We start from the raw sequence: 23,088 nt of genomic DNA on the forward strand, positions 1-23,088 counted from the left end.
AAGACTGAGAACTGAATAATCAAACACCATTAATCGCTCTGTACTCAGAGCTCCCTGAGCAGAGAGCTGATGACTGACAGTCATCTCTCTGCTCTTTTCCTCCCACACTTAATGGAGCACTGGGCAGTGGAGCGGAAGGGAGTGGCCAGATCAGGATATTAGCGACTTCAGAGCAGGCTTTAGCCCCGCTGTCTGATGAAAATGGGTCACAGAAGTGCAGATTGAGCTACACTGCTGTTATCCAAAGAAGATGTACAGCCAAATGAGCTTTGGCTGTAGTTCTCCTTTAACCACTTAAGGACCACCTCACGCCGATATACCTCAGCAGAATGGCACGGCTGGGCACAATCACGTACCTGTACGTGGCTCTTTAAGTGCCCAGCCGGTGGCGCGCTCCCGACCCGGTCCTGAGCTCCATGACTGTGGCCACTGGACTAGCGGACCCGATTGACGCTGGTGTCCCGTGATCGGGTCACAGAGCTGAAGAATGAGGAGAGGTCTGTGTAAACACACCTCTCCCCGTGCTTCCTAGTGTGGCTGTCACCGATTGTCTGTTCCCTTATTGGCTACTTATAGGGAAAGATGATCAGTGACGTCACATGCCAGGCCACGCCCCCTACAATAAAAAAAACACATAACATCACACATAACCCCTACACTGCCCCCTAGTAGTTAACTCCTTCGCTGCCAGTGTCATTTACACAGGAATCAGTGCATTTAAATAGCACTGATTGCTGTATAAATGACAATGGTCCCAAAAATTTGTCAAAAATATCCGATGTGTCCACCATAATGTCGCAGTCACAATAAAAATCGCTGATCACCGCCATTACTAGTAAAAAAAATATATTAATAAAAATGCTATAAAACTATCCCCTATTTTGTAAACGCTATAACTTTTGCGCAAACCAATCAATAATCGCTAATTGCAATTTTTTTTACCAAAAATATGCAGAAGAATACGTATCGGCCTAAACTGAGGAAAAAAAATGTTTTTTTATATATTTTTTGGGGATATTTATTATAGCAAAAAGTAAAAAATATTGCATTTTTTTTAAAATCGTCCCTCTATTTTTGTTTATAGCGCAACAAATAAAAACTGCAGAGGTGATCAAATACCACCAAAAGAAAGCTCTATTTGTGGGAAAAAAAGGACGCCAATTTTGTTTGTGAGCCACGTCGCACGACCGTGCAATTGTCAGTTAAAGCGACGCAGTGCCGAATCGCAAAAAGGGGCCTGGTCCTTTGGCTGCAAATTGGTCTGGGGCTTAAGTGGTTAAGATATAAAAAGCAGCCCCCTTCACCCCCCTAATACTGCTGTCCGGTATTCTCCCTCCTCATTGGCTGAGACAGAAGCAGGCACCATTGGATCCCACTGCCATGGCTCCATGTCTGAATGGACACACAGAGCAGCGGGTTGGCTCAGGTGCCCCCATAGCAAGCTGCTTGCTGTGGGAGGCAATCAGCAGGAGGGAGGGGCCAGGATCGCTGGTGAGGGACCCAAGAAGAGAAGGATTTGGGCTGCTTTGTGCAAAACCATTGCAAAGAGCAGATAAGTATAACATGTTTGTTATTTAAAAAAAAAAAAGACTTTAATATTACTTAATTTCCGCTTTAAGACAATATCAACCATGGCAATAAAAAGGACAGTTGTAAGAATCCTGGCTATTATTATAGTTTTCCGAAGTTGTCATTGTTACCTTTGCTGGGCAGCTTGTCTTGCATGTTAATGTGGAGACACATATAAATAAAATTGTGTAAAATTAAAAAAATGGATGCTATTTTTACCCAAGTGATAACCCAATGATTTCTACAAAAAATGCTGTCACATGCGTGTCTGTACTCTGCAGCTGCATATATGAAACAAAATATGTAAAATTGTGTGCAGCCTTTTAGAAAACAAAAATGCCACTTAAATACGTATGGCTAGTTTTCTTCCAGCTCACCCTCTGGCTAACACTGTGCATTTTCTACACCAAAATATTTGTCACTCTGAATGCAATTATTTTTATTTTTATTTTTTTGTATTCAGATTTTTTTTTTCAGAATGACAAAATTTCGGTTTTTCTGCCACATGCAATTTTGTTGAATGTAACATGATTTCCACATGTACAATTTTTTTAGTATAAGTCTGTCCTCAACCCACAGGATTTCAAACCTGTCATTTCCTAAGGTGCAATGGGAGTTTGTGGAAACCTGGTAAAAGCATTAAGTTGTCGTTGATGAAATATTGCAGATTAGACAAGGATAGACAGAATGTGAACAGGGAAATGTAACAACACAGCACATATTAAAAAAAATGTCACAATCATTTTCAAAATATATTATCTGTGTCATTTTTATGTTATGTGTATAAACGTATCATCACAGCTTATTTGCTTAGATCCAAATGATAGAATTAAATACAAATTGAAAATAATACTTTTAAATAACAATAGAGGTTGATATTTTTGTAGCAGCTTTTTAAACCGTGGCCACTGAATGTTTTATTGTTCTCTACTCATGAGTTGGCTTCAATCTCATTATTATTGATTTTTTCATTGTGTCCTTAGGTGAAAGAATTGAACTTGGAATATTATACTCTAATCTATTTTTAAGCTGGAGATTATGGCAAATGTATTGCACATCGATATATTTTGAAAAAAATAAAGTCAAAATAAACCATAGCTTATTGCTACAAACGACTGTGACATAAACCAGTTGTTAATGTGAATTATTAATACATGCATACACTGCACATGATTGTAAACGGGAAAATAGCAAAAAAATAAAATAAAAATAGGAACGCTTTTTTACCTGCCACAGGATTTATATTTCTTTCAATACAGTTCTGAAATTTTAACAGCTATACACAGCATTAGGCAGGATACTTGAATCTTCTTTGTTGAATTTTAGTAACACTAATGGCGCGTACACACGATCGAATTGTCCGGCGGAATTGGTCCGGCAAACAATCCGCCGGACTCTATAACGAACGGACTTGGCCACACACGGACGCTCCGAAAGTCCGGCGATTTCTAACGCGATGACGTACAGCACGCACGCACGTACAGCACGCACGGACTAGAAAAAGGAAGTTCAATAACCAGTAGCCAATAAAATGTGTCATTCTTAGTCCACCGGACTAGCACACTGACGAACGTATTGTCCGCTGAAAGCCAAGTTTGAGTCAAAACTACTTTCTAAGTCCGCCGGACTTTACGATGAAAAAGTCCACAGGAGCCCACACACGATCGAATTGTCCGGCGTACTGTGGTCCGCCGGACAATTCGATCGTGTGTACGCGGCATTATAGGTCTCCTCCCCATCCTGTAAATAGTGAAAAGTGGAGTAACACACTGATGAGCTTGCCTCTCTGTCACTAGCTTTCTCTTATCCACATGTTCCTTCCACTGTAGCACAACTGATTGGTTGCTTGTGATGTGTCTTCTTTTCCCAGTCTAAGCTCTATTGTACAGGGACTGCAAGAGGCTGATACCAAGGAAAATGTAGGGTGATTGCAATAAAAAGTAAATTTTACCACTTAATGGCCGAGCATCTTTCTGAGATTGGGTGTTTACAAGTTAAAAACTGTTTGTTTGTTTTTTGCTAGAAAATCACTTATAACCCCAAAACATTATATATATATATATATATATATATATATATATATATATATATATATATATATATATAACTTACTAACACCCTAGAGAATAAAACGGCGGTCGTTGCAGTACTTTCTGTCTGTACTTTCACCGTATTTGCGCAGCAGTCTTACAAGTGCACTTTTTTTGGAAAAAATACACTTTTTTGAATAAAAAAATAAGACAACAGTAAAGTTAGCCCAATTTATTTATTTATAATGTTACACTAAGTAAATTGATACCCAACATGTCATGCTTCAAAATTATGCCCGCTCGTGGAATGGTGACAAATGTTTACCCCTAAAAATTAAATAGGCAACATTTACATTTTTTTACAAGTTGCATGTTTTGAGTTACAGAGGAGATCTAGAGCTAGAATTATTGCTCTCACTCTAATGATCATGGCGATACCTCACATGTGGGGTTTGAACACTGTTTTCATATGCTCAAGTATGCGTTCACTTCTGCATGCAAGCTCGGCGGGATGGGGCGTGTTTAAAAAAAAAATTTTAAAAAATTATTTTACCTTTTATTTTTTATTTTTACACTGCTCTTTTTTTTTTAAAAAAGTGTCACTTTTATTCCTTGTAATAGAACCAAAGCATGACAGGACCTCTTAACCACTTAAGCCCCGGACCATTTTCCAGCTAAAGGACCAGGCCCCTTTTTGCGATACGTATTATTCTACATATTTTTGGTAAAAAATCGCAAATAAGCGTTTATTGATTGGTTTGCGCAAAAGTTATAGCGTCTACAAAATAGGGGATAGTTTTATGGCATTTTTATTAAGATTTTTTTTTTACTAGTAATGGCGGCGATCAGCGATTTTAATTGTGACTGCGACATTATGACAGACATGTTGGACAATTTTGACACATATTCGGGACCATTGGCATTAATACAGCGATCAGTGCGATTAAAAATGCACTGATTACTGTAAAAATGTCACTGGCAGTGAAGGGGTTAACCACTAGGGGCAGTGTAGGAGTTAAGTGTGTGTGTGTGTGTGTGTGTGTGTGTGTGTGTGTTTTTTTTTACTGTAGGGGGCGTGGCTTGGCATGTGATGTCACAGGGAACAGACGATCAGTGACAGCCACACTAGGAAGCACGGGGAGAGGTTTGTTTACACTTACCTCTCCCCGTTCTTCAGCTCTGTGACGCGATTGCGGGACACTGGCGGTGATTGGGTCCGCGGGTCCCGCAGCCACGGTCACGGAGCTCAGAACCAGGTCGTGAGGGCGCCACCGGCGGTGCGCGCGCGACCCACAGCTGGGCTCTTAAAGGCAACGTACCTGTACGTGATTGTGCCCAACCGTGCCATTCTGCCAACGTACATCGGCGTGAGGCGGTCCTTAAGTGGTTAAATATGAGATCCGGGGAGATAACGATGGCGGGCAGTCTATAAGTGGTTAATAATGTATTATTTCTTGGAGTTCAGGTTTTTTTTTTCTGCAATATTTTTTATTAGTTTTTAGACATTTCCTTTACAATACCAACAATCGTGCAATCCAATCTCTCAGTTACAATTAAATGTCAATATAATTATAAACCTTACAGAAATGTAATTATCCAAATAACATCTTAAATCATTGTTTCACAATAATCTAGTCATAATGAATGCAGTCAGAGCTAAACTTGGGGTAACAAACCACCTATTCCAAATGTTTTCACATTTATTTGGGAAATTCCTGTGTTGGTAGATTAGCTTTTATTTAGATAAATAGATATAAGATGAATACAATCATGCTGTTTTTGAAGATACCCTTTGTGAGTTCAAAACTTCAAAACAGCATGTGTGATATCAAACACAGGCAAGCATGGAGCTTTGAGATCACAGCGGGTGACGTCGGGATGTAGCTCCTCCCCCGTGAGTAGCCATTTTATATCAATAAAGCCTTATTAAAGGATGCCTACTGTGTACACTTAGATCTGTCTTTCTCTCACATAATTTATTCCTGGGGACTCTGGTCGGTGGATCCACACCTTGCCTATAAGTTTTCCCTCAGGGGACATATGGTGTTGACCATTGGTTTGTTCAGTGGTCCACATCTGGAAGTGAGCGAAGTGAGTGGCTGGAGGTGGAGGGAAAGTCACTTTTTTTATTGAAATCTTTCACGCGGACTCTTTACCTGCTGGGACTGTTAGTCCACCTTCTACTTACTGTTTTGCTTAGGATTTTTATGGACTTTTTATTACATCTGTGGTGTTTTACTTAGCCCTGATATGCGCTGCACTTCTCTCTAATATTTCTTTAGATAAAGTATGATTTATTTGTGTTTTCAGTTCATCCAAGCTGGGGGAATAGCAGGATAATTATTATTGAGCAATTACTTTGCAGGCTTGAAATAAAACTCGAGTAATAGGGAAATATTTTCTGGTAAAGTAGCCCCATCCAACATGCTCAATAAACATATCATTAGATTCTTTTGCTAAGGTAACCTGAAAAAAACAATCTTATAGTAGTCAGAACCCCCGTGCCAGTATCTATGACGTTTTGGACATCTCCACATCATGTGGATCAGAGTGACAGGGCCACTGTTACATTTAGGACAAAAGGAATTTGCTCTATTATGCCAGGCGAACATTTTTTCTGAAGTTTGGTATGTCCGATGCATAAAATATAACTGTGTAAGTTTGTGGGTGGGAGATAAGCTAACCCGTGTGAGTGCAGAAAAGGAGTTCAGCTTTAATTGGAAAATACGTATTTGGATATTTTATTTAAACTACAAGCATGTTGTTCTTTGGGATATTCATTAAAAAGGATGAACAATAGTAGAAAAATGAAAAATACTTTCCTACAAGATTGTTTACTATGGCATATAACATCTTATAGTGTAATGCCGCATACACACGGTAGGAATTTCTGACAACAAATGTTCGATGTGAGCTTGTTGTTGTAAATTCCGACTGTGTGTAGGCTCCATTGGACATTTTTTTGTCTGAATTTCTGACAAACAAAATTTGAGAGCTGGTTCTCAAATTTTCCGACAACAAAATTAGTTAGCATAAATTCCGATCGCGTGTACACAATTCCGATGCACAAAATTCCATGCATGCTCAGAATCAAGCAGTAGAGTCGCACTGGCTAGTGAATTTCTTTTTTCTCAGCTCGTCGTACATGTTGTATGTCACCACGTTCTTGACTTTCGGCATTTCCGACAACATTTGTGTGGCCGTGTGTAAGTAAGCTTGAGCCAATATCCATCGTAAATAAATCCAGGATTTTGTTGTTGGTATGTGTAATCGTCTGTATGCGGCATTCTGTTATGTTACAGCCTGTGGCAGGTATGCACCATTCAATAAACTTAAATATCTGTATAATTTTGCAACTTGAAGAATTTTTAAACCAAGGCTATAAATATGGGCGTCCTCGACCCATGAGGTTAAGGGGTTAGTTATGACATTTTAATAACACAGATTGGGTCGTTAAAGTGTTTGCAGGTTTGGTGCTAATCTTTCTCCCCTCTGTGTACATTGGTTATGTCTTTCCACCAACTTTTGTAATAGCCTTTGTAAGCCAACAGCTGTGCTAAGTTGTAGAGTATACTATCGTTTTCCCAAACCCCTTCCACCTGCATATGACTGTTGATACTACCAAATTGTGTTCTTGCTCCCTTGACAGCCATAGAGTTGAAACAATAATTCCAACAGTTCCAAAAATAGGTTACTTTAAAAAAAAACTGACCCTATTTTTTCCATATTGCTAAACATTTTTTTATTTTACTCATATAGCGTGAAAGGAAATTATTTTACATATATTGATTTAAATAACTTAATACTGCTGTAAAATATTTTACAACAAGGCTGGGCTTTTGGTGTATCCATTTCATCTTGAATATGAAACTTTATTGCAGGCGGCGTCACTGACAGTTGACACTTGCTCCGAGGACCAGGAACCAGGGTTTTGTACCGTCAGTACCACGGCTGTTTCCAGTGACTGGTAAATTTCTAAACCTTTACAACACTGCCAGATGGGATAGTGCAATTTGTTTTAACTTAGAAAAACACATTTGATTATTAAACCAGAGGGGGATTTTTCTGTTTCTGTTGATTCTGTTGTATAGATTTTTCACCACGTCTTACAAACTTGATCCCTCTGTAAAACTGTTAATAAGTGAAAACGTCATCCACCTACTGTCGCTTTTTTCCAATGAAAATTCTTTTAAATTTCACAAGACATTCCCTGTAGACACAGTTACTTTTAATAACAATCTATTTTCAAGAAATGCAGACTTTAACTTCCTACCTGATTGTACTCCATAAAATATTTTACTATATTGTTCATTGATTGAGAAATGTACATATAGTATTCTTATTATTGCAGTAGATGCCTTCTACAGTGGGATTCTAGACATTAGCCACTGGACACCTAATAGATACATACTAGACACCTAATAGATACTTTCAATAAGATTTATTTCCAAGTCTATGTATTGTTGTGCTTAAACATTTTTTTTCTCCCTTGATGAGCAAAATCTTTAGAGGCTTATTGGGCAAGTGTAGCAGATAATTATACAATACTTTGGTTCCATTTCTTCAAGTAGAAATATTTGCGTTTTTAAATGTACATTGTATAGATTATAACATGTATCATTCTGATGCTTTGAGTCTATCTTATAAAAACTTGAGTAAAGGATATTGTAAGTACATATGGGGGCCTGTTGGTCACAGGGATAACTGATAATTTTGCTACTTTGACTGGTCATGAATATCCTTACTCAGAATATATATACGTAGATTACCATTTCTTAACATATACAAGAGCAACAACAACAAAATCACTACCAATCCAACAATTCTGGTTGTGGTACTTGGGTTTACTAAGCACTGCCTACAGCTACCAGTCACGTTGAAGCTATGAATCTCATCGGGGTTGATTTACTAAAGGCAAATAGACTGTGCACTTTGCAAATGCAGTTGCATTCTGCAAGGAAATTTGCTTGAGATTAGTAAATGAGGGAAAGCTCTTCTGACTTCCACCATTTAATCATGTGCAAACAAAATAGTGTTTTTTTGTATTCCTTGCAGATGATTGTTTCTTCTTTTTACAAAGTGACACTTTATCTCATTTACTAAGCTCTGGAGCAAACGCCCTTGTAGAGTGCAACTGCACTTGCAAAGTGCACAGTCTAATTGCCTTTATGAAATCAAAACCATTGATTGCTAATAGCAATCCACCTTTTTGTTTCCAGAGCTTTAGACCCAAATGAATCTTCATTTTAAATCAGCTAAATTATTCTAGGTGCATCAAAACAAAAGGCGTTCAACCATTTTACTATTTATTTTTTATTAGAAAACAGCCACATCCACGTGGAAAGATGTATCCCATGCCAGTATGTTGTAAGGAAGAACCCTCAATCTCTGTGTAAAAACAGTGGTTTGTCTTGGGCCACCAGTGTCTGAAAGTTAACCACTTTCAGACCGGACCAATTTGCTGGTCAAAGACCAGACCACTTTTTGCGATTCGGCACTGCGTCGCTTTAACTGACAATTGCGCGGTCGTGCGACGTGGCTCCCAAACAAAATTGACGTCCTTTTTTTCCCACAAATAGAGCTTTCTTTTGGTGGTATTTGATCACCCCTGCGGTTTTTATTTTTTGCGCTATAAACAAAAATAGAGCGACAATTTTGAAAAAAACGCATTATTTTTTACTTTTTGTTATAATAAATATCCCCCAAAAATATATAAAAAAACATTTTTTTCCCTCAATTTAGGCTGATACGTATTCTTCTACATATTTTTGTTAAAAAAATCGCAATAAGCGATTATTGATTGGTTTGCGCAAAAGTTATAGCGTTTACAAAATAGGGATAGTTTTATAGCATTTTTATTAATAATTTTTTATTATTTTTTTTTTTACTAGTAATGGCGGCGATCTGCGATTTTTATTGTGACTGCGACATTGTCGGGGACCCATCGGACATTTTTGACACATTTTTGGGACCATTGTCATTTATACAGTAATCACTGCTATAGAAATGCAGTGATTCCTGTGTAAATGACACTGGCAGTGAAAGGGTTAACCAGTGGGTGGCCGTGTAGGGGTTAAGTGTTCCTAGGGGTGTGTTACTAACTGTGGGGGGGTTGGGCTTTCATTTAGTGTACACTGATCTCTGCTCCAATCACATGGAGCAGAGATCAGCGTCACTAGTTGCTAGGCAGAATGGAAAAATGTTGTTTACACAGCATTTCCTCCATTCGGCCGCTCCGTGAGACGATCGCGGGGATGCCAGCGCGGGAGCGCGCCGCCGGCGGCGCGCTCCCGATGGCAGGGCGGCATCGAATATTGGACGTACCTGTACGCCAATATGACTGCCCGTGCCATTCTGTCAGCGTATATCGTCGTGCGCTGGTCGGGAAGTGGTTAAACATTTTGGGTTAACACCAGAACAGTAATAGAGCTGAATTCTTCCAATGGAACACTTTTTTGCAGGGACAACTGGTTAAAGGGAATTCCCCGCAAGTTTGGACAGAATTCCTCTCACTTCCTGTTGTGTATACAGGGCAAGTGATAAAGGGAAATTTCCCTAATGAGGCACACTTTTATCATTAAGTACTTATCTATTTGCTTATTCCTGTTGACTTTGGATCAAGGCTGTGTTTCTGACGAAATGGCAGTGTTCATTGTAATTTTTGGTGTAGAGACTTTGCTATTTCTTTATTATACGTTTTGGCATATTCTTGCCACATCTGATGTTTTTCTTGTCTGCCTTCACTTCAAAATATCTTAAAGAGGAACTTTATTATATTTTAAAACGTGGATATTGTTAAATGTTACCTGCTTAACCACTTGCTTACTGGGCACCTAAACCCCCCTCCTATGCAGACCAATTTTAAGCTTTCAGCGCTGTCGCACTTTGAATGACAATTGCGCGGTCATACAACACCGTACCCAAATGAAATTTTTATCATTTTCCCCCCCAAATAGAGCTTTCTTTTGGCAGTATTTGATCACCTGTGCGATTTTTATTTTTTTAAAATGAAAAAGTTTAATTTAATAAAGTAAAAAATTTTGTTTTTTGTTTTGTCTGTCATTGATGTACACTGATGAGGCGGCACTGATGGGCACCGATAGGTGGCAGTGATGGGCACTGATGGTTGGCAGTGATGGACACTGATGGGTGGCAGGGATGGGCACTGATCAATTACACTGATAGGCAGCACTTCTAGAGGGCACTGATTGGCACCACTGGTGGGCATTGATAGGTGGCACTTGCAGGCATCGATAGGTGGCACTTGTGGGCAACAATAGGTTGCACTTGTGGGCATTGATAGGTGGCACTTGTGGGCACTGTTGGACGGTATAAATGAGGCATAATTGCCTCTTCCTCTTAGGGACCAATGTCCCTTTAAGAAAAGCCGGTGCGGCTTTTTTTTTTCTCCTCTGCTGTCAGAGTGAGGAAAAAAAAAAACAATCACTGAGCTGTCATTGACTGACAGCTGATCACATGGTAAGGGGCCAGGACCAGCCCCTTACTCAGATCTGTGATCACCCGAATCTCGTGGACTCGGTGATAACAGCGCGCGCAGGGAGCGTGCACAGGGGAGGCCGTCATATGACGGCCTCCCGGGAATTCACATCCACGCTGGGGCCATCATTGAGCCATAGCGCGGATGTCAGGTGGTTAAATTACAGAATATAACACAAAAGCACCTATTTTATTGCTTTTAAAGAAAGGGTTGTTGGATTTCAGGCATTACACATTTTGTTATGTGGCCAGTTTAGAGTTTTTCTTTAAGCCACTGTAGCCTAACATTAAAACTGTTCCTATCTATTTGTGAATAGTATAAAAGCATGTGGTATAATTATGTATATCTTTTGTGAAGTCTAGACAAAAAAGCAAAGGTGATTTATGCTATGATCATCATTGCTAAAAAAAAATTAATTCGCTTTGCAATGATTCTTATTTCTTGGAACAGGACTCTGGATGTTCAGCCAAACAGAATAACAGTAGGAGGTATCAGATCCCTGGAACCAATACTACAAAGGAAAGGACAAGTACAAAGCCATGACTTTGTAGGTTGTATAATGGAATTTGCAGTGAATGGGCGTCCACTAGAACCCAGCCAAGCTTTGTCAGCACAAGGAATTCTAGATCGGTATGTCAAGCAATATGATAACATAATGACACCATTTTACTTCTTTAAAGTCTTACTTTAAATCATTTTTTTTTATCCAAGACAACAGAATACAGTTACATTGATCAAACACTACTAAACTATTTCCATTAATGTTTAATACAGATGCTGGATAAAATGTAAAGTATACAATTTATGTATTACCATTTGTAGGAAGTAAAGTTCAATCAATACAGTATAAGGCTGAAGCTTGAGCTAAATTTACCATACTGATTTGTTATTCCTAAAGCTGACCTAAATCAGAAGTGAAAATTTGTGTCCTCCCAACTTCCTCTATCTAACCTAATCCAAACGTTGTTTTAATACTTACTATATAGAAGTTGTGGTCTTCCTCTGGTTACCAGTGAACTTATGTACCTTAAACAGAGATGTGTCTGCACAGATCCTGTCCCCCAACACAGTTCTATCAACCCCTGATACCCACAAAGCATAAGCATTTTAGCTGTGTTTGGGATTTGTTTATGCCAATAAGCATGGGAAAAATTGTCTAGGTTTAAGTTTGAGTTTAAAACTCCTTTAAGAGCAAGTCTTCTCACACAGATATAATTCGGTTTCCTTTCCTCCGCAATACATGGTGACTCAAAGTGTCCAATTTTCACATGCAATAAGTCAGTAGTTTAGTATTAACAAACAGCTGTTTCATAGTACATACAATATAAATGTAAAGGATTTAAATTAATCGTTTTTGACTGAAAACTGATTGAGTGGAGGTTAGAGAAATACATACACTGATCAACCATAACATTATGACCCCATACAGCTAATGTGAATAACATTGATTATCTTGTAACAATGGCACCAGAAAGTGGGTGGGATATATTAATCAGCAAGTGAACATGTTGTCCCTGAAGTTGATGTGTTGAAAGGAGAAAAAAAATGGGTAAGTATAACGATTTGCGTGACTTTGAAAAAGGTCAAACTATAATGGCTAGACCACTGGATCAGTGCAACTCCAAAACCACAGCTCTTGCAGGATATTCATAGTCTGCAGTGGTCCAAGTAAGGAAAACTGGCAAACTGGTGACAGTGTCTTGGGTAGCCAAGACTTATTGATTCAGGTGGGGATAGAATGCTAACACATGTAGCCCGATCCACTGGAAGAGCCACTGTAGTTCAAAGGTAATACTGTTCCAATAGAAAGGATTCAGAATACACAGTGCAATGTTGTTTGTTGTGTATGGTGCTGCTCATCTTCAGACCGGTTAAGGTGTCCATTCTGACCAATGTCCACAGTCAAAATCACCTACAGTACAATGGGCAAGTGAGCATCAGAATGGAGCACAGAGCAATAGAAGGTGGCCTGGTTTTAGGAATCACATTTTCTTTTACATAATGTAGATGACCGGGTGCTTTTGCATTGTTTATCTGGGGAAGTGATGGCACCAGGATGTACTATGCAATGAAGGGAAGCTGGCAGAAGCTTAAAGCTTCTGCTACTGACGCTTGGTGCCAGATACCAGAGCATACCTTGAAAGGTCTAGTGGACTCCATGCATCGAAGGTCAGGGCTGTTTTGTCTGCAAAAGTGGTGACCTATTTAATGTTAACTGGGTGGTCACAATGTTATGGCTGATCTGTGTATATTTTATATTGTTATAGTTCATTTGTATGCAGTGTTTATTAAATATAATTTTTTTAAGCTCTGACAGAGTAAATAGTAACATTTGGTATTAATTCCAATGGTTATAATTTCAGGCTTTGTGTATTTTATCTGAATCTAATACTAAAATTGGCAGTTTCACTCATTTCTTATGCACAGTACACGCACAAATCATTCCTTTCTGCCCCTTGGCCAACTGTGCATCCAGAACTGCTATTCACCACTGGTAATTGTTAAAATTGTAAAGGTCATAAATAAAGTAGGTAAACTAAATTAAGCGTCCCTAATAAATTCCCAATGCTTATGAACTTGGTTTACTTTATATATGGTCTAGTCGTCTGGGGGTGTATTTGTTCGCAGCTGCTACAGGGACTTACTGTGATATTTATTGTATTCTAAAGGCCTGAAATATTACCTAGAAAATTGGTCTTATACCTAGGGTAAGGACACCATAGCTTACTGATAATAGTAATGAGTTACATGCACATGACTCTTGTACTTGCTATATGGCCTACAGTATAATGCTGAAGCTAGCTGTTTTATCACTAATTAGTTGGCTGTTCTTTCTTGCAATGGGACTTCCCTGCTTCTCAGCAGGCCATACCAGATTTCCTGAGTCATGTACAGGTGAATTTACAGGGTCACTAGTTTTTCCCATGTGCCATGCTTTCATATTTCCCTAATTATGTGCAGGTGAATTAACAGGGTCACAAGTCCTTTCATGTGTCCTCATAAATGAATATTCTTGAAACTTAAACTATTTGAGCTGTTTAAGACAGCTGAGAAACCTTAGCCTATAGTTTTTTGGATTGGTGATAGAAACAAAAGTGTACAACACAATAAATACAAAAATATTTTAGTATACAGATTAAAAAATAATATTAATATAATACAAATAGTAATGATGTTAAACAGACTGATGCAAAAAGCAAAATGAAATTGCATACTCTCAAATTCCAGACAAAAAAAGATGAGATCTTTTCTTGTATACTGATTACAAGAAACAAGTCTATATTTAAAAATTGCAACATGTAAAAAAAATTCCACATGGAAATATCATATTTACATCCTTGTCACCTTTCTGGCAATTTAAAAATCATATGGTATATTTGAAAAGCACATGGCAAAGCTGTCACCTTGATGCAGAGTGCTCAATATCTAAAGCTTCTTTTCTTCTGTCCCTTTGTATGTCTAGGTGTCCAAGATTAGAAGGAGCCTGTACTTCAAGCTCTTGCCAAAATGGAGGAACCTGTGTCGATAATTGGTTCTGGCAACAGTGTAACTGTAAAGATGGCTTTACTGGAAAGTACTGTGAAAAGTGTATGTTAAGTTTTACATTGCTTTATAATAACCTTACTTCACTGGAAAAATAGGCCAAGGGCCCCACAATATATAGTCATGCATTTTATGTGCTGGTTTTATGCGGTTCTTGGTTAGGTGTTATCATGCATAGTACAGGTGTTTCTGTTCCTTATTCAGATCTGGTACTAGCATTTACACAAGACTTTGAGGCTTATTAAAAGATGTGACTTTGGGAAACATTTAACAAGAAAACTTGTAGATTTCTATCTTTTGTGCTCTTCTATTTTGCCATAACACACAACCCGGGTCAGAATTCAATAACACTTATGTGTATTTTAGGTAGAAATTGTATCTCAATAAAAGTAACATAAAAGTGCTGCCTGCAGTTATGTTTTGACAAGTTTTGTGCAAAGTTGGACAGGTTCTGATTTGCTTTGTCCAGGATTCTTGGGAGTCGGCAAATCCTATTGTCCAGGAGACCAGGGGGATGTCTCCGCACACCTTGATGCATTCATGGGGTGAACATGGTTAAGAAGTAGGGCTTCTTGTTACCAACCAGAGCTTTTTTTCATATATTTTTGCAGAAAACACATGTCAGGGTGCTGTGCCAGTTCAAGATTAAAGTCAGTAAGGCAATTGCTCCAGGTCTTAAAGCTAAACTCCAGGCAAATTAGTGCGGCTTAGCAGTCATTAGTACATCATTAAATGTAGTTTTTTAAATGCAAGCAGTGTAAGTAACTGAATCTGACCTGGTATCAGCCTTTTGCAACCACTACCCATCAGGCTGGACTGTTAGAGGAAGAAACAGAATAAACTGTGTATTTGCCAACAAGAAGCATGGTTGTAAGAGGAGAGAGCAGAGAGACAGGGAGATGAGCATATCATATCGTCATTCTCTTTCACTGTCCAGTTAGAGACTGGGGTAAGTCCAGGGTGATTTTGACTTAGAGAAAGTGAGTTTAATTATGATAGCCATCCAACATAGGGCATCCAGTGGAAGAAAAAAAATACCGCAGGGAAAATCCCTGGATTGAAGGTGAATATTGCAGCAAAAGCTGTTTTTTTATTATTTTACATTTTAATAGAATAATCATGTTTGTTATAACTGACTGGAGTTCTGCTTTAAGTACAAATCCCTACATAAGCAATTATGCGATATATGCGATTCAGTATGAATCAACATTTTAGAAACAGGCTAAAGAAAACTGATATTTATCTCTGTCCATGCCTATTTCTTGTTATACAACATTTACATGTACTGTGTTCATTTTACTGTCTGCCCTTGTGCTATAAACCATAGATTTTTGTCTTTTTCTATTTTGTTTAGTATTTTATAATTTAGGAGTATCTAATTTGTTCTTCTGTTCTGCTGTCTTTGTAGATATGACTGCAGACACTGCCTTATCTCTTGAAGGCAGAGGTTACTTGGAATATGCCATCAGCCAGAACAAGAAACGTGAATATCTTTTACAGCATCGTAGTGTGGACACAGATTCAACATTTGCCAATCACTTTGAGATAAAATTCCGGACAAGAAGTGAAAATGGCCTTTTAATCCAAATTCACGAAATCAGCAATTACACAGCTGTAAAGGTAAATATTTTCAGTGCGTACTTTGCCTATACATGTGCATTACTTGCATTGTTGAGATACAAAAACATACATTTAGCTGTAACAGTTACACTAATACAGATGAAACCAGTCATTGTCTGAGTTCCAGGAAACAGGGTACATATTGCAAGCTGAAATAGTAATATGTTGCGCTTAATAAATAACCACAAAGTGCAATACATGCATTATATATATATATATATACGGTATATATATATATATATATATATATATATATATATATATATATATATATATATATATATATGTATGTATATATATATACATCCAGTCCCTATATATGAACCTTAGGTTACAAATCAAATAGAGAATGGAAAAGTTACAATGTTTTTTAATATAGTGTCCAAAGAATAGTCCCATCAGAGTGCAGAGCAGATACTTTTTCCCCTCTTCAAACAGGATTGTGTCAGTGATGTTTCCAACAAAGACCTTCACCCAGAGTGATAATAGGATGCACGCTTTCCAAAACTCTAAGACCCCCTTAATATGAGTGGTTATTCAATAGTTTTCCATGTATATCAATGATACCTTCCATATATCTTCTCTAGCCATGAAAGCCGCTCAACAAACAGCAATTTCTGGACTTCCAACAGTGTACTCATGCAAAGCAAACAAAAAGATTCCTTTCCATAGTGTTAAAAAACCTTTAAAATATGAATTAAGATAATGAAAATACACTCATATTTAATTAAAAACAATGTGCATGTAAAAATTGTCATCAAGCTAGCATAAAACATCAACTTCCAGAACACAATGGCATCAGTAGGAGTCTGCACAATATACTTACTGCACAATCACTTGTGGGTGATTTCTACTGCATTACTATTCTGTTTTTCAGTCGAGGGCAGTGTTAGTGGCTGAAACTGCATGTCCAAATCAACTTCATGAAGTTTACATTCATGGTGGCCATGTGCTTTCATTGACTTTGAGAAAGAAGATTCTATCTTTTTCGATGTCTGAGCAGAAGATATGTAGAATCTATTTTATACTTGTAGTATGAAAGTTGACATACTACTACCTAACATATACAGCTTGTGGACTTCTGCAATTGCTCCCAAGTGTCCATCTTCTGAACATATATGCATATCTTCTCTACCTACTAGATCAGCCTAGTATATAACAATGTGTAATTTTCATAGCAGATGTTATTTCCACACAGTAAAAGTGACATGTTCATGAAAGACCACTTAGTCTAATTTCTGTGGCAGTCCACTATAAATCACAAGAACTGCTTTGTTCCTATATTTTTTACATCTGCTGACATGGATCCAAACCAGTTCTTCTCATTATTAGCCATTTCACATAGCAAACCTCAGAATACATGACTGCACTATAAATATGGCTTTGTCTAAGCAAGTGTCAGAAAAAAACACAGTTAACTATATCGGCTGTAAAACATAAAATCAGTCAAACATTATTTTCTTAAAATCTGCTGTGTAAAAAAAAAATGTACTTGTATGAGGGTTGTGTCACTTTTAGGATTGCTGCCCTTTCTTTACTATTCACGATTTCATTTATATCTTTTACTATACTTGGCACAATAGTTGGCACTATATAAATCCTGTATAATAATAATAATAATATACTTCGGGAGCTGCAACTTTGAAAGCTGTGGCTCTCATACATAGAATCACCACCATTGTTTATCTGCCCCTGACTCCCCTTATCCATTAACAGAATACCTTGGATTCTGTATAGTACAGTCACTGTAAATTGTTTTACACATTCAATTTTAAGAAAAAATGTTGTCCGGAGGTTTGTTTCAAGTCTAGTTTGCTCTAGAAAAACCCAGTTGCATTTATTCATTCGTTTATTTGTTAAGCAAGTTATTTAAGGTCATGATTTGAGTACATGGTTTTGAGGGAATGTTTCTCTTTTCAATGTTGTCTTCTTTTTTTCCTGTTTTGAACAATTGCTGTGTACTAGCATTAATCAGCTATGTCAACTGAAACTGTGAAGAGCATTCCTGCTATGATCATCCATGAATTGTGAAGGGCACACCATATCTAATTTGAAAATTAATTATCTTTTTTTTTTGTTTGTTTAAAGATAGCATGAAAGTTACAGACCCCAGAATATATTTTTAAGCCAGAAATGTCCCTGACTCTTAATAAAAAGCACAACACTGCATAAATTACTCTCTCCTGAAAAGAACCTGATAAGTTTATTCTCTGGCTGCGGCTCAGTCAAGCCTGTCATAACTTGAAATGAGCACGATAGTGAAGCTGGCAATAAGCTTCTTAAGGTCATAAATATATACTACATATTCTGTATATATATATATATATATATATATATGTTGGAAGGCTGGCTGTAGGCCAGCCTGTATTTGTGGGAGGAGTCGGAGACTATATAACCCTCCTCCTCTGTCAGGGCCAGGGTTGGGGTTTTCTAGGTGGAGGCAGCTCATGGGGGAAGGCTTGTCCATCTATCACCCACCACTCACTTCTCTACAATCATGCTGGTGGAGAGGGGGTGCGTTCCCCTGTCCTGTTCCAGTGTGGGGAGAGGGGGGGTGAGCGGCGTTCGGCCGCCCCAGCTCCTCTCTCTCCCCACATGTTTGCTCTGTCCACCCGCAGTTTCTTCCAGTATGGGGAGGGGGGGGGGATCGGTCGCCCCAGCTCCTCTCTCTCCCCACGGTTGCCATGTCCAGCCGCCTGTTTCTTCCAGCGTGGGGAGAGGGGGGGAGTGTGATCGGTCGGCCGGGCTCCTCTCTCTCCCCACGGTTGCCATGTCCAGCCGCTTGTTCTTCCAGTGTGGGGAGAGGGGGAGGTGACCAACGATCGGCCGCCCCAGCTCCTCTCTCCCCACATGTTTGCTCCGTCCACCCGCCCGCCGGTTCTTCCAGTGTGGGGAGAGGGGGGGTGATCGGCGATCGGCCGCCCCCGCTCCTCTCTCCCCACATGTTCGCTCCGTCCACCTGCCCGCCGTTTCTTCCAGTGTGGGGAGGGGGGGGTGATCGGTCGCCCCAGCTCCTCTCTCTCCCCACGTGTGTGGTGCTCCGTCCGCTTGACGGTTCGGGGGGGGGCTCCACGTGGCGGCCGTCGGCCGCTTCTCCCTGGGGGGAGGGTGTGATCAGCGGGGTTGCTGGGAGCCCGCCTGGTGATCGGCCGCCCGCTGGCTCCTCTCTCCCTTTGCTTGCATGGCGGGGGGGAGAGGGGGGGGGTCGGCCACCGCTGGCTCCACTCCCCGTGCATGTCCGTCGCCAGAGCTGCCGAGAACCCGCCTGGTGATCGGTCAGCTGCTGGATCCTCTCTCCCCTTGCTCATGTGGGGGGGGGGGGGTGGTATCGGCTGGCTGCCTAAGTGAGCGGTGGGTCCTGGTGCTTGCAAGGGGGATGGGCTGTCACCCACCTGTTGCTCCTTTCCTCCCCACAGCGCAGACTGGCATCTCTGCTGCAGTGATGGAGGATCTCAGTCCACCCAGGTTGCTGCTTTACTTGGTGGTTTCTTTGGTCGGTGTTATATTGGGGTCAGCCCGGGTGTCTGTGGTAGCTTCCATCAGCAATTTTCTGTCATAGCATTCTGTTATAGTGTTTTGTCAGCGTTTTCTGTTATAGCGTTTTTTCCAGCGGTTTCTGTCATATCGTTCTGCCAGCGTTTTCTGTCATAGCGTTCTGCCAGCGTTTTCTGTCATAGCGTTCTGCCAGCGTTTTCTGTCATAGCGTTCTGCCAGCGTTTTCTGTCATAGCGTTCTGCCAGCGTTTTCTGTCATAGCGTTCTGCCAGCGTTTTCTGTCATAGCGTTCTGCCAGCGTTTCTGTCATAGCGTTCTGCCAGCGTTTTCTGTCATAGCGTTCTGCCAGCGTTTTCTGTCATAGTGTTCTGCCAGCGTTTTCTGTCATAGCGTTCTGCCAGCGTTTTTCTGTCACAGCGTTCTGCCAGCGTTTTTCTGTCACAGCGTTCTGCCAGCGTTTTTCTGTCACAGCGTTCTGCCAGCGATTTTCTGTCACAGCGTTCTGCCAGCGATTTTCTGTCACAGCGTTCTGCCTGCGATTTGCTGTCACAGCGTTCTGCCTACGATTTTCTGTCACAGCGGGCTATCCAGCATTTCTGTCACAACGTTCTGTCCAGCATTTCTGTCACAGCGTTCTGCCCTGCATTTTCTGCCCAGCATTTTCTGTCACAGCGTTCTGCCCAGCATTTTTCTGTCACAGCGTTCTGCCCAGCATTTTTCTGTCACAGCGTTCTGCCCAGCATTTTTCTGTCACAGCGTTCTGCCCAGCATTTTTCTGTCACAGTGTTCTGCCCAGCATTTTTCTGTCACAGCGTTCTGCCCAGCATTTTTCTGTCACAGCGTTCTGCCCAGCATTTTCTGTCACAGCGTTCTGCCCAGCATTTTCTGTCACAGCGTTCTGCCCAGCATTTTCTGTCATAACATTCGGCCCAGCATTTTCTGTCCTAACGTTCGGCCCAGCATTCCTGTCATAGCGTTCTATCTAGCTTTCCTGTCATAGCGTTCTGTCCAGCATTTCTGTCACAGCGTTCTGTGCAGGTTTCGGTCATAGCATTCAGTCCAGTTTTTTGTCACAGCGTTCTGTTCAGCATTTTCTGTCATAGCGTTCGGCCCAGCATTTCTGTCATAAGCGTTCCATCTAGTTTTCTTGTCACAGCGTTCTGTCCAGGTTTCGGTCAGCATTCAGTCCAGTTTTTCTGTCACAGCGTTCTGTTCAGCATTTTCTGTCATAGCGTTCTGCCCAGCATTTCTGTCACAGCGTTCGGTCCAGCATTTCTGTCACAGCGTTCGGTCCAGCATTTCTGTCACAGCGTTCGGTCCAGCATTTCTGTCACAGCGTTCGGTCCAGCATTTCTGTCACAGCGTTCGGCCCAGCATTTCTGTCATAGCATTCGATCTAGCTTTCCTGTCATAGCGTTCTGTCCAGGTTTTGGTTATAGCATTAGTCCAGTTTTCTGTCACAGCGTTCTGTTCAGCATTTTCTGTCATTACGTTCGGCTCAGCATTTTCTGTCATTACGTTCGGCCCAGCATTTTCTGTCTTTACGTTCGGCCCAGCATTTTCTGTCATTACGTTCGGCCCAGCATTTTCTGTCATACGTTCGGCCCAGCATTTTCTGTCATACGTTCGGCCCAGCATTTTCTGTCATACGTTCGGCTCAGCATTTTCTGTCATACGTTCGGCCCAGCATTTTCTGTCATACGTTCGGCCCAGCAATTCTGTCATAGCGATTGGTCCAGCATTCTTGGTCATAGCATTCTGTCTAGCTTTCCTGTCATAGCGTTCTGTCCAGGTTCGGTCACAGCATTTAGTCCAGTATTTCCGTCATAGCGTTCGGTCCAGTATTTCCGTCATAGCGTTCGGTCCAGTATTTCCTTCATATCGCTCTGTCCAGCATGGCGTTCATAGTGGTTTGCCCCTGGGTTCCTGTCATATCATTCTGCCCGGCATGTCTGTCATAGCGTTCCGCCCCAGGTTATCTGTCAGTGTTCTGCCCCTGGAGTTCTGTCATAGCGTCCTGCCAGCATGTCTGTCATAGCGTTCTGCCCCGGGATTTCAGTCATCGTTCTACCTAGGTTAACTTTTAGCATTTCTGTCATGGCATTGTCGTGACATTTTTCTGTCAGTATTTCTGTCATAGTGTTTCTGTTCAGTGGTTCTGTCATGGTGTTTCAACCTCTGTGTTTGACTTCAGAGTTCGCTGAAGGGCGTTCACTTATGACATATTCTGGTTAGGTTTGTCTGCATTCATTGTCATGTCTTATCGTATCTGTGTTCATGTTTGTACCGGGGTCAGTTAGCTAGGGCTCGCACATCGGGATCTGTCACGTCTACAGATCCATACGGGCTGAGGTTTCGTTATTAATGATTGTTGACCACAATCTTCTCGCCTGTATACCATACGTCATACGATGCATGTTCATTCACCACACCTGTACGTCTACCCACCACGGTCTGTGGGTACTCTAGGCCTGAGTTTCTGTTAATTACCTGTCTCTGCGCTGCAGGTTACTCGGGTTAACTCACTATTTCTCAACTCACACACGGGGGGGGGGGGTTCATCATTAGGTTCATTCATGCGCTGTGGTCTTGACTTTTCTGCCATGTTCTCATTCTTAGGTAGGCAGAGGGGCGTTGTTGTTGTTCTCATGTCTGGTTGTCTGTCTTTCCTTCTAGTTGCGTTTTCAGGTTGGGCCGTCTTGGCATCCATACCAATATCAACCATGCCTGCACTCACGTACAGATGTCTTTTCGCCACTGGGCGCACCCTCAGGTTGGAAGCAGACAACAATTTTCTTTAGTGGACATCCTGTTGCATAGAGGCCCTGGTTACCGCCCTGGGATTCATACTCAGGGTGTGTCCAAGCCACGGTCCTTAGGTGGTAGGTTGGGCGACGTCGTCACCATTCTGGATTCCACTCTCAGCTCCGATCTCTTGTCTAGGAGGTTGCCTGGAGTACTGCTCAGGGACGTCGGTCCAGTCATCTTTGCTCCTCCCCGGTTTGTTCCAGGTGGGGAGAGGGGTGCTTTAGTCACTTTGGGCATGGCTGGTTCATGCTATGGGACTTATTCCCCTGGGTTGGAGTCTGGTTCTCCTTCCTCGGTTCAGGATTCGGTCTCGGTTGGGAGGTCTCGGGCAGTAGCATGTCCTGCTCGCATCCGGTGGGACCAGTTTGTCTTGGTGTCGCCATGTTGATGATGCTTGCCATGGCATCTACTCCATCACATCCATCAGGCAGCCAGGTTTCCTCTCCTATCACTGGTATTTTTGCCACTCACCCTCTCACATCCTCTTACCAGGTATGGGAAGGGGTGTTTTCACGGTGCTTCTTCT

At 40.9% G+C, this 23,088-nt stretch overlaps 1 protein-coding gene across 1 annotated transcript in view; it reads left to right on the forward strand.

Moving 5' to 3' along the window:
- FAT4 (FAT atypical cadherin 4) overlaps positions 1-23,088 on the forward strand; it is a 330,870-nt gene that overhangs the window by 299,396 nt on the left and 8,386 nt on the right. The window contains exons 12-15 of the mRNA XM_077476878.1: positions 7,481-7,566; positions 11,548-11,727; positions 14,561-14,685; positions 16,049-16,260. Of these exons, the coding sequence (XP_077333004.1) occupies positions 7,481-7,566; positions 11,548-11,727; positions 14,561-14,685; positions 16,049-16,260 (603 nt within the window). The remainder of the gene's footprint in view (positions 1-7,480; positions 7,567-11,547; positions 11,728-14,560; positions 14,686-16,048; positions 16,261-23,088) is intronic.

The sequence above is a fragment of the Lithobates pipiens genome, unplaced genomic scaffold (assembly GCF_037356315.1).
Source record: "Lithobates pipiens isolate NorthernLeopardFrog02 unplaced genomic scaffold, aLitPip1_a1.2 Scaffold_13, whole genome shotgun sequence".
Taxonomy (NCBI): Eukaryota; Metazoa; Chordata; class Amphibia; order Anura; family Ranidae; genus Lithobates; species Lithobates pipiens.